Source organism: Drosophila suzukii, chromosome 2R, assembly GCF_043229965.1.
Source record: "Drosophila suzukii chromosome 2R, CBGP_Dsuzu_IsoJpt1.0, whole genome shotgun sequence".
In the NCBI taxonomy this organism is placed as follows: Eukaryota; Metazoa; Arthropoda; class Insecta; order Diptera; family Drosophilidae; genus Drosophila; species Drosophila suzukii.
Window position 1 is genome coordinate 3764206 of NC_092081.1, and position 14382 is coordinate 3778587.

Below are 14382 nucleotides of genomic sequence, written 5' to 3' on the forward strand. Positions count from 1 at the left end.
ACATGTGTATAACGATTGGGTATTTTTTAAATTATTGGTATTGGACATATAAGATTTCCCAGTGAAAACCTTAAGAATTTCAGCAGTAAAGACCAATTAATTCTATAAATTCCAAAAATTGTTCAAAAGTGTTGTACATACATATGTACATAACTTAAGACCTGTAAAGTTGAGAAATTAGGTTTCAAATTCGATTAACATTGCAAATAAACTAGTACAAATATTACGAAATATCAAACAAACAATAGGTATGTCCAAAAATATTCCGAAGGGTAAAATGCTACAGTGAATATCATAAAGTTTTGATCTTTAGACATGTGCATTCGCCTAGCATAGCAGGGCATATATGTACATAACTCCTCTCCTACACACAACTCCTCTATATTTATTTTTATCAAAAATATACTAAAAAGATTTCAAACATAAACCCAAATCAATTCATAAAAACGAGTAAGTTCAGTTTAGAATTTATCTTTTATTTGCACTTTTTTCTAAAAGTACGAGAAAATCGTCATGCCTTATATCTACATTTACGACTAAGAATTATATATATATTTATATATTTATGTTGTTTGATTAAAATTCCTTAACTCTAAAGTACAAATTGATCGTATCGCATCGTAAGTTTAATAAAAATCGAAATCGTTTAAAATTCGAAACACTTAATAGTAGGCTACTTCTTCTTGCCCCTGCCCAATGTGAGTGTGTGCGTACCATTGACCAGCTGCAGCCTGCGACGCTGCAACTCCTGGCATTCTTCCTCCAGCTTGCGACGCGCATCTTCCAGTTGGGCCTTCTCCTCAAGGTGCTCCCGCTTCAGTCGCTCAAACTTGGTGTGCAGGTCCTTCTCACTGTCCTTTAGCTCGTTCTCCTTCTGCTTGACCCGCTGTACGAACATCTGCCGTACTTCCTCCTCCTTGGCCTGCAGGCAGGCCAGATGGTCGGATCTCTTCGACTCGAAGGTCTGCTGGAAGGACACCGGCTGGTTGTTGCTATCCACGTCCACAAAGCCCATTTGTTGCAGGCGCCGCTGACGGAAGAGCTCATAGTGTCGTGTGTGGGTAACCTCACGCAAGTCCTCCATGTTTGTGCGTATGAGCATCTCGCGCAGCTTCACAAAGTCACAGTGCGATTCGTTCTCTATGTGTACCGCTCCCCAGGGATATTGCCGGGCACGGACCAGCTTTCCGGCCACCTTCACGAACTCCGTACTGCCGACAACGGCAAAGGGCAGATGCCCATTCATAGAGGCGTTGGTATCGGCCACTGTCTCATCGTCCGTAGGAAACTGGTAAATGCTCACTTTGTTCCGGCGCAGTTCCTCCATTATCCTCTCCTTGAACCCAGACAATTCGGACTTGGAGATGGTGTCCGCCTTGGCGATAACGGGAATAATGTTGACCCGAGTGTCCAGCTGTTTCATGCACACCAAGTCCATGGCTTTTAGTCCATGCCCAGTGGGGCAGATAAAGTACAGACAGGCGTGTACGCGTCCATCGTGAGCACTGGCCATCGCACGCTGGATCTTGAGCTCCTCCTGCAGGTATGCCTCGAACTGGCTGTTTACATACTCCACCAGGGTCTTGTAGCTGTCCTCCTTGTTCACCTGGTCCCCATATCCGATCGTGTCGCAAATGGTCAGCTTGAGGCGGACGCTACTTTCCTGCAGCTCGTAAGTGCATGCCTTTAGCTTCACACTGGAAAGGTTGTGCGGACTGGGCGTGGACCCAAAGCTGGTATTGAACAGCGTGTCCATGAGCGTTGATTTGCCGAGAGCCGTCTCCCCGATACACAGGATATTGAAGCTGAAACCGTTCTGGACGCTCTTGTTGACCAGTTGGTCCGGCAGAGTGTCGAACCCCACGTGGCCCCCTAGCTGGAGCTGCCTGGGGGCTTTCGGCGACACCTCCTGGGTCTTCTTTTCAGTTGCTAAATGCACCATTTCGCTTTTGATTCTGGCAAAACAATGGGTCTGAATGGCAACGGGCGCCACTCTTTATATTCGAAAAACTTAAGGCGGCTGCTTGTGAAAACCCCTGCCTTTCTTTCTAATCACTTACTTGGGTTTTCCGGCATGTGGTATATAACGAGATTTTAATTCTGTTTGGTCCCTTTCTACCTGTGATCTATTTTACCTGCACCCTTGACGAATTTGAACGAGATGCCGCGTCAAATGCATATCGAGAGAGTGCTGCTCGATAGCAAAAGACATCTCGACTGAAAAAAGATAAGTAGGTTTAGCTATAAAACAACCAATAAAATATGTATGTTTATTTCGAAAAACATTATACATTATGAATGTGTTTCCTGCTGTTGAGACTTAAAAATGTGGTACATCCATCGTTAAATGAGCAATTTCTTAGATTCTTAGATTGTCGGAATATTTATTTATTTATTTTTATAAAGCTAACTAACAGTGTAAAACTAACAGCTAACTTATAATTGGAGCGCTAGCAACTAAGGCTTTCGGCTCGTCTGTGTTCGAAGGCTTGAAATTGTCCAAATATATATGTTAGGGTTGGTCTATGTGGAGGTCTGGGGGGGAATCTATGGACAATCTAAATAAAAAAGAATAAATTATTATTAAACATACGTGTATATTTTTTATTTTCTACTTTTATTAATAAAATTATTTCATTACAGGCTTGAAAATAGCCAAATGTGGGTCGATAACATCCACGATGCCAACACTGGTCTGATGGCTATCGATAACCGCATTCCACTTTCGACGCATACAGAATTTGCAAAGCCGCAGAAAATTTAAGAATCCGAGGAATATTCGCGATATATTTGGAAAAAAGCACTGTAATTATCTTTTGACGCAAGCAAAAGAGGTAAGGACACTGGAAACAAAGCTTACTTTCGTGGTTTTGGTGTATTTTCCGCCCTCAGCGTTTTCTTTTGTCGTCGGGGCTCCGCCATTTTCTTTTCACTTGGCCGCCGCTTGTCTGCTTGCTTTTCACCAGTACTTTCACAAGGCTCGTATCTCGAATAATTCGCAGAATCCACACAACCAAATTGCGAGAAAGTTCTCAGGCAGCACCAACAGAGGAAAGAAGTACCGGAAGAGCCGCCCATGAGTAGTCATCGAGACGGAGCCGGAGCCGATCGAATCACAATCAAAATCCACAACATGAAGCGCAGCGCCTCGCGCTCCCCGGGTCCGGCCGCCAGGAGCAGTTTGTCGCGCAACTCGCGGAGCATGGGTCGTGGCTACGACAACGGCAGCGGGGTGCCGGGCGACTCTCCGGAGCGCCTGTCGCCGGAGCGCATGCGACGCCGCTTGGATCGCTCGCCAAGTCCACGTGGCCGCTACGGCTCTCCGCATCGAGAGCCCTACTTGCGTGGTCCTCCACCCGCTGAGCGACCCGCTGCCTACAAGGTCCTGTGCGTCAGCGCCCTGCCGCCCAAGGCTCCGGACGAGTTCATCGAGGAGACACTGTACCGCGAGTACAAGAAGTTTGGAGACTTCAGTGTGCGACTGGCTCATGATCTGGATGAAAGGGTAGCCTACGTTTGCTTCCGGACGCCGGAGGATGCACGCGAGGCCAAGCACCACAAGCCGCGTCTCATCATCTACGACAAGATGGCCATTGTGGAGCCGGTGTACAAGTCCACCACTAGGCCGGAGTATAGGTATGGTTTCATTTTTAAAAATTTATCTTGTTCCTTAAGCCTAACTTGCTTTTGGTATTTTGTAGACCCCGCGGGCACTCCATGTCCCCGCCAGACTACGAGCGCTATCACTACTCGCGCTCACCCATGGGCCCGGGGGCTCCTCTGGATCACCGCCGGCCCCCGCTTGATCCCTATGACCGCTACGGTCCTCCGCATATGCATCCGCATGCCGTACATCCACGGGATTACCGGCCAATGCACCATGACTATCCACATCCGCCACGCGGTCCACCTCTGCATCGCGGCGGCCATCCTCATCACCTCCATGGCCACGCACCACCCCATCAGTACGCTCCTATGAGACCACTGGCACCACGTCCACATGCTCCTTACGAAAAGCCCGAAAGCAAAAAGGACAAGTTCCCCAACTATTTGCACCACGTGCAGCCCGAGGACGATCCCCTTTCTACGCGCACACTGTTTGCAGGAAATCTAGAGGTGACCATTGCCGACGACGAGCTGCGACGCATCTTCGGCAAGTATGGAGTAGTGGATGATATTGACATCAAGCGTCCACCCCCTGGCACGGGTAACGCGTTCGCGTTTGTGCGCTACCAGAATCTGGATATGGCTCACCGGGCAAAGATCGAGCTCTCCGGGCAGTACATCGGAAAGTTTCAGTGCAAGATCGGATACGGCAAGGTGACTCCGGCTACTCGTATGTGGATCGGAGGCTTGGGCGGCTGGACCTCGGTCACTCAGCTGGAGCGAGAGTTCGATCGTTTCGGCGCGATCAAGAAGATCGAATACCAAAAGGGAGAGCCATACGCTTACATTCAGTACGAGACCGTGGAGGCGGCCACGGCGGCGGTAAAAGAGATGCGAGGATTTCCCCTGGGCGGACCGGAGCGTCGTCTTCGCACGGACTTCGCAGAACTACCGGGCGCCACACCGGCAGCACCATTTAAGGGCTCCAAGCCGCCATATGACGAAAGTGCGTTGGAGTACCGGCGTCCGGAATATGATCCGTACTACGAGGAGTCGGCGTCCTACGCACCGCGAGGTGGCTACTCCCCGTATCCACCCAGGGGTGGCTACCGCGGACGTGGTGGCTATCGCGGAAGAGGACGCGGCATGTACCACTACCACAATGATGTTCACAGGCCGCCGCATCCTGGGTCCTTGGGTGGGTCCTCCTCGTCGGTGCCGCCTCCTGGAGGAGTGGATGATGAGTGGCGACGTCCACCTGGAGAATCTTACGACAGGGGAGCTCGCTCCAGCTCTCGGGAACCTGGCGTGGAACGCTCTCGATCCAGATCGCCCTTGAAGCGGGCTCGCTCTCCCGGATCCGATTCCGACACGTCGACTCGCCGCAACGACGCTCTTGGATCAGCCAGTACAGTTCCAGAGGTGGCCCGCAAGTGCAGTACAGTGTGGACCGGAGCTCTGATCCTTAAGAGCTCCCTGTTCCCAGCCAAGTTCCATCTGACGGACGGCGACACAGATATTGTCGAGTCGCTGATGCGCGACGAAGAAGGCAAGCACAACCTACGCATTACCCAGCGACTGCGCTTGGATCCGCCAAAGCTGGACGATGTGCAAAAGCGAATTGCATCCTCCTCGTCGCACGCTATCTTCATGGGCTTGGCCGGCTCCACAAATGACACCAATTGCGACGATGCTAGCGTGCAGACGCGTCCGCTGAGAAACCTGGTCTCTTACCTAAAGCAGAAGGAGGCGGCTGGCGTCATCTCTCTGCTGAACAAGGAGACGGAGGCCACAGGAGTGCTGTACGCCTTTCCGCCCTGCGACTTCTCCACGGAGCTGCTAAAGCGCACATGCCACAGTCTGACAGAGGAGGGCCTGAAGGAGGACCACCTGGTTATAGTGGTTGTGCGCGGTGGAACGGCCTAAAGTGGAGCTGAGTCGGTGGGGAGGAGAGGCAGGTGTTGGACAAACTGGAGGTAATGACTAGCCACAGTGCTCAAGGAGAGGCTCCGACACACCTAACTATAACATAAAAGCCGTAGTCGTATCTTAGATGGCCCCTCAAAAGGAGGAGGACAAAGGGGTTCACATACACGCAAGGGTCGTGTATGTGCATCCTCCAAGCACCGCACACACACACACACACACACATGATGCACACATCCAGAGACATGAGCAGAACCGAGGAGATATCATCCACACCTCATGACCCCTATCGCGTATTAATTAACCATTAATTAACCTTCTTTTGCAGACAGGATCTCTCTTTATGGTTTCATTTCAAGTTCTCGATGTGTTAGTGCCAGTGAAGTTCATACATCTTTTTATTATTGTGCTAAAAAGTTCGAAAAAGTCGATCAAGATTGTATTTAAAAACAACCCACACAATTTTTCCAATTTTATTATGTTAAAGTGTACAACTGAGAATGAAAACAACATGAGTAAAAAACAAAACATTTTCTAAAAAGTCCATTCGAGTGTCCGCCTATTATCAACAACTAGTGCATAATAATCTCGATGAAAGTTTTTGTGTTCCTTAAAGTTGATTTCCTATTTTCATTTGTGTTACGCTGATGATTTCGCCTTTTGGTCTTTAGTTTGTGATGCTGAAAATACAGTGCGACAAAAGTGCACCAAGTAGTGGTCTGATTGTCCAGTTGAGTCCACAACTAAACATTACGAAGTGTCTCAATAGATTGTTTGCAGTGCGATTTTCCCGTAACAAGAGCAATCAGTGCGAAGTGTTTAATTCTAGCTGGGCTTCAGTTCAGTTCCCCTCGATCTCTCAGAGGCTCCTTGGTGATTTTGGCCTGTGGGTGCGTGAAAGTGGCTACCATATCCAAATCGTGTTCCGATCCCCGATCTATATCCGTCTTCCATCCGAAGAGAGAACGTCGTGTAGCATTTGCTCCAAAATGTCTTTGCTGTTTGATTGGGTTTGGCAATTGTTACATTGGTTTTCTTGTGGCTGCTATCAACAAAATGGTGTTTTGTTTATAATTTATACATGCGTTCATGCTACATTATGTTTCTGTGAGTTCAAGTGTCATTCCACGAACAAAAATCAGTCGATATACGATGATAATCCAAGGAGTTGGCCTAGTGCATGTGTTGTGTATGCGTGTGTTCTCAAAAATATTATTTATATATATACCAATCGTAAATCTGTACACTCAGAGATAGTTATAACGATCTAACTGCGTTTGATCTTGCATCATTAGACAGATGTTCGAATAAATTAGGCTTGAGAAAATATTATATCAAACTATTACACTGATATTTAAATAAACGTCAACTACCGAATCCAACCTAATGTGTTAAAAAGTCTGGTGTTAAACAACGTGAGCTGTGAGTTACAGTGCAAGTCCGAGTGCCATACAAAGTGAATTAATCTGATGACCAACACAGCAAGGTACAAAAATTGTGCATTTAAGCATAAACGTCAATTTTAATAACAACTCGAATGCCGATTTTAATCGTAGTACAGGTAAAAGGTGGTGCAGACCGCAAAGTACGAAGGTCTCTCCACGCTGTAGGTCACAAAACCATCTTTTTCAGCATCCCACAAGAAGTTCACCATCGAGTAGAGGCCTTGCATCAGGAACTCGCCCACAGTGACCAGCACTATGTAGCGATATCTAGGGGGATATGTGCTTAGTCAAAAATAAATAAGCACAGCACCAAGTCACCTGTCGTAGTTGTCGAGCTTGATCCGGTTCTTGATTTCTTCGCTGACCTGGGCCGCCATGTGGAGCGAGTGCTTGGGATGGAACATGTACTCTTCGTTGTAGTGTCGGTTCATCACCGCCTTTATGATGTTCTCCACGCGCTCCTTATTCAGAGGATTCTTTGACTCCAGGCGGTAAGTGGGCATAAAGCGCATCGTGGGCTGCGAATCATACGGACCTTAAGATACAAAGGGGGACGGTTGGTTACTTTGCAGACTTACCTTTGCCGCCGGAGCACCCATGCCCAGGGGAACGCCTATATGGGACTTGGTCAGCGATCCGCGCTGGCTGCTCGCCGGCCTCTGCATGACGATGAAATGGGAAACCGAATATGCATGTTAGTAATGGCTTAGACACTGTATCCCCCAACAGAACTCCCACAAGGTATGGCGTGACTTGGCCAAATTTCAGGCAATCCATACACTCCCGTGTTCACATTCCGTTACAAGCATCAATTCATTAAAAAGACATCAAATACCTATTGTAACCATAATGGCAAAATCAATCCTATACCTTCTCGCGCTCCTGCCCCAGGCAGAGATTCACCAGACCCGACCAGTTCTTCGCTGCAGCGGCTGCCATTGCCTGGTATTAGTGGAATCGAGTCGGGTCGAGTGCGTAGCGGTTAGCCATAAAACCACAAATGATTATGCCATTAGGCCATTCCCTGCCAGATTGCTTGACGGCCTGTCGCCGTGGCAATTCGTGGCGCTTGTTGAATCAATACCGAGCCAAATTATGCGCCACTTGTCAGCCAAACTTACCTTCTGATTGCCCTCGGCCGACTTTTCCTTCTTCTCCTTCTTCCCCTTGCCAGTTTCCGCCTCCTTGGGAGAAGCCTCGGGCACGGCGTCCTTGCTACGCCGCTCTTCCGGAGAGTCACCCATGATCACAGTGTTTAACTAAACGTATTTTGAGAACTCCCAGACTCAAACAGAAATCTAATCTTAGACAACACAGAAAAATGATAGCCCTCTTGGATCGACAGCAGATTAAAGTCCGGTTTACAACGACAATTAGTTTACACTTTATTTGGTTTGCAATGTGGGGAATACATTTTACTTTCGTGTTAGCATTTCGGTTCCGATTCCCGTTTAAAGTATACATATCAAACATATACACACAGTCGGTAGATGATAATACGATATTTACGTTATTACTGGGTGCTCTTGTGGCCACAAAACATCAATTACATGTATATACACATATTCAAATATAAATATACTCGATACATAATTTGGATTCGGTTAAATACACACCTAATAAATTGTCTATAAAAAGAAAAACGATAACAGTGCGAATTCTTGGCCACATTTCCTTGTCTTTGTCTTTTGTTCCAACTATTTTGAGTCCAGGACTCCGAGTATGTCTAGACTTTTACGAACAGTTGAGTGTTTTAAAAACATTCGTGGCTCTTCGAAATATAAAAACTCAAATTTACAAAACCTGCAGTACAACTACTAAAAATTGGCGATAAAAACGCACTGGTGGAGATAGCACAACACCGAGGAACAGTTTCTTAGACATCTAACATCCATATCCATGTACTATATGGGCCAGTGGGCCTTATAAAAGAATAGCGTCTCGTCCCGTGCAAATTTTGGTGCAGACTTATGTAAATATTGGAAAGTACTCAATTTCTCCTTGTCGTTTCTTTCCCGATTTTCTTTTTGTTTAAGATTCTTTGTATCCGTTTTTCATTTTTAGATATTCGTACCAAAGTTAGTTTCAGTCGTGTAGTGGACACATAGGTAAAGCTTTAGTTGCGATCTGGGAGTCTGTTCGCAAATGAGTGACATGTAACTTGTTTACATAAATAGACATATTCTTTTAGCCGATAAATCGTATGCAATGTATAGTGGACACGTATAAGATGCAATAATTATAATCAGTGGGTTTCGTTAGTACATATAGTAATTGCTGGATTGTTTTGGGTTATATGCTATGCTCAGCGGTGTCTTCGATCTGCTGATTTGTTTTTCTTTTTTCAAATATGCCTCTAAAAATGTAGCTTTTGGAATTCGATTAGTTTCCGAGTTATTTTTTGATGGCACCGTTATTTCATAACGCCACATTTGGTCCAAAAATTGTAATGTTTATAAATCTCTTAGCACCCCAGCTAGTCGTTGGAGCGCACTTTACGCAGCGACCCGCGGTTGAACTTGCAGATGGACTCCAGTAGAGCGGAGCGGGTCGGCTCATCGCCATCGCCGTCCTCCGCATCCTCAGCTAGCATGTTTGGAGTCGAAGATTGCCGTTCCACGGAGGCGCCTGGCGACGCCGGCACCTGCTGATATATGGCGCCCAAGTGCGGCCCCGGAGTAAGCGGTGGTGCTGAAAGGAAAACGAAATCGCATGTGAGTCAAGTTAGTTCGAAGGAACAAGCTAACAAACTACTAATTTGAAGCTGTGAACGGCTGTTAGATAACTACATTTGATGCCGGCCAGTGTGGGCTCCTCGGGAGTGCTGTCGGAGCGGTTAAAGGAGTCTGCCCCACCAGCCACCGCTGTGCTGGAGGAAGCTGCTGTTGCAGTTGCAGCCACAAGCGACAAGCGTCCATTGTTTGTTTGGATAGAACCTTGCTGCTTTAGCTTCGACTGTTTGTGCTCTAGTTTCTAGACGTAAGCATCGATCAAATAAACGAAAAGAGAAACCAAAAAGTGTTTGTTAAGTGGCTGTGTGAGATTGATCTACGTGTAATGGTTCGGTATTGGGCAACTAACTGCTTTTTGCTTGGACTTGCGTTTCTCCTCCTCGGAGCTCATCAGTTCCTGGACGCGCACGATGCGCTTCTGGTTCTTCACCGACTTCTGTTCGTCCCGCAGGCGGTTCTCGCTCTTGATGGCTGCCTGCTTTAGCAGCTCCTTGGCGTTCAGGGATAGCTTGAAGTACGGCTTTTCCGCATTGGCAGCAGCGCCAGCGTTTTCAGTTGAAGCGTACTGCGTGAAGAACCTGTGACCCAGCAGTTGCTCCAATGTTGGTAGGCCAGCCTTGCAAGCTTCCTTTGACAGAATGCTCTCTAGCAGGCATTCTGCAAAGACAAATAGGTTAGAAGAAAACAATATGCTTCGTAATATAAAGGGACCCACTTAACGCCTCTGGACATTCTGTGATCTGTCGCACCACAGACTCTTGCAGCGGATAGCCCATAGCCATTTCGAAGAGGACATGACCAAAACAGTATACATCAATAGTCTCGATGGCATGGATCTTGCTGTGCTGCATAAAAAAAGGCCGGTAGAATGCTGGCACGCCCAGTAAAAAGTTCTCGATGTCCAGCAGCTTAACACAGTCGTCCACTATCACTATGTTTCCGGCATGGAGATGACCTTAAAGAATTTTAAAAATTAAATTATTTGTTTTTTTAACGTGTCCTGTCCTGCCTTACCATATGCGTAACCCTTGGAATGCAAAAATATGAGAGCCTCTAGGATCTGCTTGCCATACGTGGCAACCTGTTTCATCGAGAGGGCAGTGCGCCCCTTCGGATTGCCGTACTTGCTAAGGAAGGGATTCTTTGGGTTTGCAGCCATGCACAAAACATCCTTCAGGGTACCGTGCTTATGGAACCTATTTGCGGAATATGCAACAATGTTAGCCTTGCTCTGCGAAAGATTACTTCAGATACTGACTTCCTGATAACGAGGCATCCATTTTCAGTGTGGGCGGCCAGAAGAACCGGCTCGATGTGCGGATGCTGGAGGCCCATCAGGCTCTTCATTATGCCCCCGATTTCCTTCTCGTCGACGAACTTGTCTGGCCCGTACTCGAGCCACTCGGCCACCACCTCGGACCCCGGATCCAGGGTTCCCGCATCGATGGAGTGACCGCTGCCATTGCTGCTCCCAGCAGCGAAATGCTTGCTCTGATGGGTTTGCGAGCCGCTCTTGACCAGCTGCTTGTTGTGGCTCTTCTCCGGCGGCTTGGTAGTCACCTTAAAGTAGTGCTTCCGAAGGCGCCAGCCTATGGCGCCCATGGTTCCGCCCAGCGACCACGTAGAGTCGTTTCGCAGGCAGAGCATGGCATTCTGCACGGCGTGGTCTGCAGAGAAATCAGGGTATACAGATTAGGGGTATTTTGGTCAATCCCCAGGGCTCTAGGAAAGTGAACCCACCGTGGAAGGACTGCGAGTAACTCTCGGGATCGACGAAGCGCTTGGCTGGCAGCGAGGAGGCCAATATGGGATTCATTAGTACGGCGTTTATGTACACTTGCAGGGCTTGCTTCCGTTCAGCTACGAACTCCGGGCGCATGTTACCAAAGATGCGCTTGCGAGGCAGCGGCAGCTCGATGCCGGAGACGCGGAGAGACTTGTCCAGCCGGTCGAAGTCATTGTAGCGGCGCAGAACGGTCCAGTAGTCCTTATTGCTGGCGCCCCTCCACACGCGCAGCAAGTACTCCTGCAGCCAGACACACACACGCACACCGATTGCATGAAATCATCAACAATTATTGATTTTTCGCTGGGGTCAGCAGCTCCTCCCCCCGCGGTTCCACCTACCGTATGTCCGGCGACCTCCTGGACAGCGGTTATCTCGCAGCTCAGCGCTTGGGTGTCGTCAATTGGCAATTTCCGTTCATATCTGCTCGCAAAAACGGCCATTGGACTCCTTTGGATACATTTTCCACTTCACTCGGCGAGCTGCGCTGCTCCTGATAAGTGTATGTATGTGTGGGATTTGTCCCCACCCTTTTGGAAGCAGGGTGGACTTCACACTAATTGTTTTCGAGTTCCTCGACTAAGCACTGATCATATCCGCATTTGCGGATTGTCTTGCCCGATCCCGATACAGGTTTTTAAGGCCAATTGGACCCGTACACATATATAACTTTTTTCACCTGTTTACTGCAGCGAACTCACTATCAGTTTGGTATCGAAATCTAATTATCGATAAATTAGCAGGACTGCATCTCTTATTTCTTTTGTTTCTTAAAAGCGCCAATTTTGAATATACATATTTTTATATATAAATCGTTGCCATTTATGTGGACTTTTACCCCTTTTTTCAAACCATCTTCCTTATTTTCCCTTCTCTTAAAATGTTTGTTCTTATTCAGGATGCTTTCTCTTGTAAGAAAAATTTTACCCAATGCTGAGGGAAAAAAAGTCCAGGTTGTTTATCGATTAAAAGCCAAGTGTTCCACCGTTTAGCAATTCGGATATTTTTTCCCAGGTCTGCCAGCTCTAAATCAGAAATGTCGCTTACAAGTACATAGCTTTTAAAGCCATATTTCTGGAAGGGTACTTGGTAAACCTCCAAACTGAAAGGGATAATAATAGTGTTTTTACGCTGTTAATTTTCATTTAACTCAGGTTAAAGGCAGAAAAATATAGTATTCAAAGTAAAAAGCGTTAGCAAATATATACATACCTTCCCTAACTTACAGCTACTTTTATTAAGACCTAGCTAGAAAAAGGCTGATGCCCCATTAGTGCCCCGGCCGGATTCGCCTGTTATCGATAACGGGGATGAGCTTGCGTTGTTGTTCTTAGCTAGTGCGAAGTATAATTGGGGGATACAAGTGAATATGGCCGCAAACTACGCAAAAACGAACAAGGGTATCTCGACGGCCATCCTGCGCAACCAGCTGATGGGCCTGATCAACTTCACCGGCACGCACAAGGATCAGGCGGACAAGTACCGTCAGCTGCTGAAAACGGTGCTGGCGAACACCGGCCAGGAGTTGATCGACGGCCTCCGGCTCTTCGTGGAGGCCATTGTGAACGAGCACGTCAGCCTGGTGATCTCGCGCCAGATCCTCAACGACGTGGGCAGCGAGCTCAGCAAGTTGCCCGACGACCTGTCGAAGCAGCTCTCCCACTTTACCCTGGAGAAGGTCAATCCGCGCGTCATCTCGTTCGAGGAGCAGGTGGCCGGCATCCGGTTCCATCTGGCCAACATTTATGAGCGCAATCAGCAGTGGCGCGATGCGGCCACGGTGCTAGTGGGCATCCCACTGGAAACGGGCCAGAAGCAGTACTCCGTGGAGTGCAAGCTGGGCACCTACTTAAAGATAGCCCGTCTTTACCTGGAGGACAATGATTCCATGCAGGCCGAGCTGTTCATCAATCGTGCCTCGCTACTGCAGGCCGAGACCAACTCCGAGGAGCTGCAGGTAAATCACATCTAGCTAGATGAAACCCTACCAAAACTATACCTTTCGATATCCGCATCCTCCTAAGGTACTATACAAAGTCTGCTATGCCCGTGTCCTGGACTACCGGCGCAAGTTCATCGAAGCAGCCCAGCGATACAACGAGCTCTCCTACCGCAAGATCGTGGACCAGGGCGAAAGGATGACGGCGCTTAAGAAGGCGCTCATCTGCACAGTCCTCGCCTCCGCCGGACAGCAGCGCTCCCGCATGCTGGCCACTCTTTTCAAGGACGAACGCTGCCAGCACTTGCCGGCCTACGGCATTCTTGAGAAAATGTACTTGGAGCGCATCATCCGGCGCTCCGAGTTGCAGGAGTTTGAAGCCCTGCTGCAGGACCACCAAAAGGCTGCCACTCCCGATGGCTCCTCCATCCTGGATCGAGCTGTTTTCGAGCACAATCTGCTGTCGGCCAGCAAGCTGTACAACAACATCACCTTCGAGGAGCTGGGCGCCTTGTTGGACATACCTGCGGTGAAGGCGGAAAAGATCGCCTCCCAGATGATCACCGAGGGCCGCATGAACGGACACATCGACCAGATCTCGGGCATTGTGCACTTCGAGAACCGCGAACTACTGCCGCAGTGGGATAGACAGATCCAGTCATTGTGCTATCAAGTTAATTCCATAATAGAGAAGATAAGTGTCGCCGAGCCCGATTGGCTAGATAACCTGAACTGAACCCGACTCTCACCAATCCATTTTCCCCACGCCACACTCACCTTCATTTTTATGAGAGACGGCAAATAGGAGCGCAGCAAATCGGAGGATATTACCCGCGACTGCGATAGATTTCATTATTAATTTATATAAAATAAATGAAATTATGTACATTATCGATCCTGTGGAACCAAAAGAAAAGAAAACGAAAAAAACCACTTGCCATCCAGCGA

At 48.0% G+C, this 14382-nt stretch overlaps 5 protein-coding genes across 9 annotated transcripts; 2 read left to right on the top strand and 3 right to left on the bottom strand.

Annotated features, from left to right (window-relative positions):
• Positions 1-455: 455 nt before the first annotated feature.
• On the bottom strand, positions 456-2188 carry Septin5 (Septin 5). The gene has a single exon (XM_017087545.4). It carries the CDS (start codon positions 1940-1942, stop codon positions 674-676), a length of 1269 nt encoding a protein of 422 aa, XP_016943034.3. The 5' UTR covers positions 1943-2188; the 3' UTR covers positions 456-673.
• A 490-nt stretch (positions 2189-2678) lies between these two features.
• nito (RNA-binding protein spenito) lies at positions 2679-6076 on the top strand. Of its 3 annotated transcripts, XR_011603750.1 has the most exons (4): positions 2679-2834; positions 3003-3636; positions 3702-5582; positions 5861-6076. XR_011603750.1 is itself a non-coding variant. In XM_017087775.4 (3 exons), exons 2-3 carry the CDS (start codon positions 3077-3079, stop codon positions 5530-5532), a joined length of 2391 nt encoding a protein of 796 aa, XP_016943264.4. In that variant the 5' UTR covers positions 2679-2834; positions 3003-3076; the 3' UTR covers positions 5533-6076. The 3 variants fall into 3 exon arrangements, 2 of the variants coding, with proteins under 2 accessions (XP_016943264.4, XP_070851045.1); XM_017087775.4 differs by having other exon boundaries at positions 3702-6076; XM_070994944.1 differs by having other exon boundaries at positions 2701-2834; positions 2893-3636; positions 3702-6076.
• Positions 6077-7034: 958 nt separating this feature from the next.
• LOC108019784 (dynein light chain Tctex-type 5-B) lies at positions 7035-9057 on the bottom strand. 2 transcript variants are annotated; one of them, XM_017087776.4, is made up of 4 exons: positions 8099-9057; positions 7556-7636; positions 7296-7495; positions 7035-7244 (listed from the first exon to the last, which is right to left on the bottom strand). In XM_017087776.4, exons 1-4 carry the CDS (start codon positions 8219-8221, stop codon positions 7079-7081), a joined length of 570 nt encoding a protein of 189 aa, XP_016943265.1. In that variant the 5' UTR covers positions 8222-9057; the 3' UTR covers positions 7035-7078. The 2 variants fall into 2 exon arrangements, with proteins under 2 accessions (XP_016943265.1, XP_036669724.1); XM_036813829.3 differs by having other exon boundaries at positions 7848-9057.
• A 249-nt stretch (positions 9058-9306) lies between these two features.
• On the bottom strand, positions 9307-12213 carry LOC108019782 (PX domain-containing protein kinase-like protein). Of its 2 annotated transcripts, XM_017087773.4 has the most exons (8): positions 11837-12211; positions 11450-11735; positions 10968-11376; positions 10724-10905; positions 10425-10664; positions 10059-10366; positions 9767-9950; positions 9307-9668 (listed from the first exon to the last, which is right to left on the bottom strand). In XM_017087773.4, exons 1-8 carry the CDS (start codon positions 11936-11938, stop codon positions 9454-9456), a joined length of 1926 nt encoding a protein of 641 aa, XP_016943262.2. In that variant the 5' UTR covers positions 11939-12211; the 3' UTR covers positions 9307-9453. The 2 variants fall into 2 exon arrangements, with proteins under 2 accessions (XP_016943262.2, XP_036669723.2); XM_036813828.3 differs by lacking the exon at positions 9767-9950 and having other exon boundaries at positions 11837-12213.
• Positions 12214-12785: 572 nt separating this feature from the next.
• CSN4 (COP9 signalosome subunit 4) lies at positions 12786-14367 on the top strand. The gene is made up of 2 exons (XM_017087636.4): positions 12786-13452; positions 13520-14367. Exons 1-2 carry the CDS (start codon positions 12865-12867, stop codon positions 14168-14170), a joined length of 1239 nt encoding a protein of 412 aa, XP_016943125.1. The 5' UTR covers positions 12786-12864; the 3' UTR covers positions 14171-14367.
• Positions 14368-14382: the final 15 nt, after the last annotated feature.

Excerpts from the sequence above, each read along its gene's own strand:
- LOC108019782 (XM_017087773.4), bottom strand. The coding sequence starts at position 11,938 with ATGGCCGTTTTTGCGAGCAGATATGAACGGAAATTGCCAATTGACGAC. Across the intron at positions 11,377-11,449 it reads TTACTCGCAGTCCTTCCACG|ACCACGCCGTGCAGAATGCC; the intron begins GTGGGTTCACTT and ends ATTTCTCTGCAG. Across the intron at positions 10,367-10,424 it reads AGAATGTCCAGAGGCGTTAA|AATGCCTGCTAGAGAGCATT; the intron begins GTGGGTCCCTTT and ends TTGTCTTTGCAG.
- CSN4 (XM_017087636.4), top strand. The coding sequence starts at position 12,865 with ATGGCCGCAAACTACGCAAAAACGAACAAGGGTATCTCGACGGCCATC. Across the intron at positions 13,453-13,519 it reads CCAACTCCGAGGAGCTGCAG|GTACTATACAAAGTCTGCTA; the intron begins GTAAATCACATC and ends CATCCTCCTAAG.
- Septin5 (XM_017087545.4), bottom strand. The coding sequence starts at position 1,942 with ATGGTGCATTTAGCAACTGAAAAGAAGACCCAGGAGGTGTCGCCGAAA.
- nito (XM_017087775.4), top strand. The coding sequence starts at position 3,077 with ATGAGTAGTCATCGAGACGGAGCCGGAGCCGATCGAATCACAATCAAA. Across the intron at positions 3,637-3,701 it reads ACCACTAGGCCGGAGTATAG|ACCCCGCGGGCACTCCATGT; the intron begins GTATGGTTTCAT and ends GGTATTTTGTAG.
- LOC108019784 (XM_017087776.4), bottom strand. The coding sequence starts at position 8,221 with ATGGGTGACTCTCCGGAAGAGCGGCGTAGCAAGGACGCCGTGCCCGAG. Across the intron at positions 7,637-8,098 it reads CGGCCGAGGGCAATCAGAAG|AGGCCGGCGAGCAGCCAGCG; the intron begins GTAAGTTTGGCT and ends ATCGTCATGCAG. Across the intron at positions 7,245-7,295 it reads AAGCTCGACAACTACGACAG|ATATCGCTACATAGTGCTGG; the intron begins GTGACTTGGTGC and ends ATATCCCCCTAG.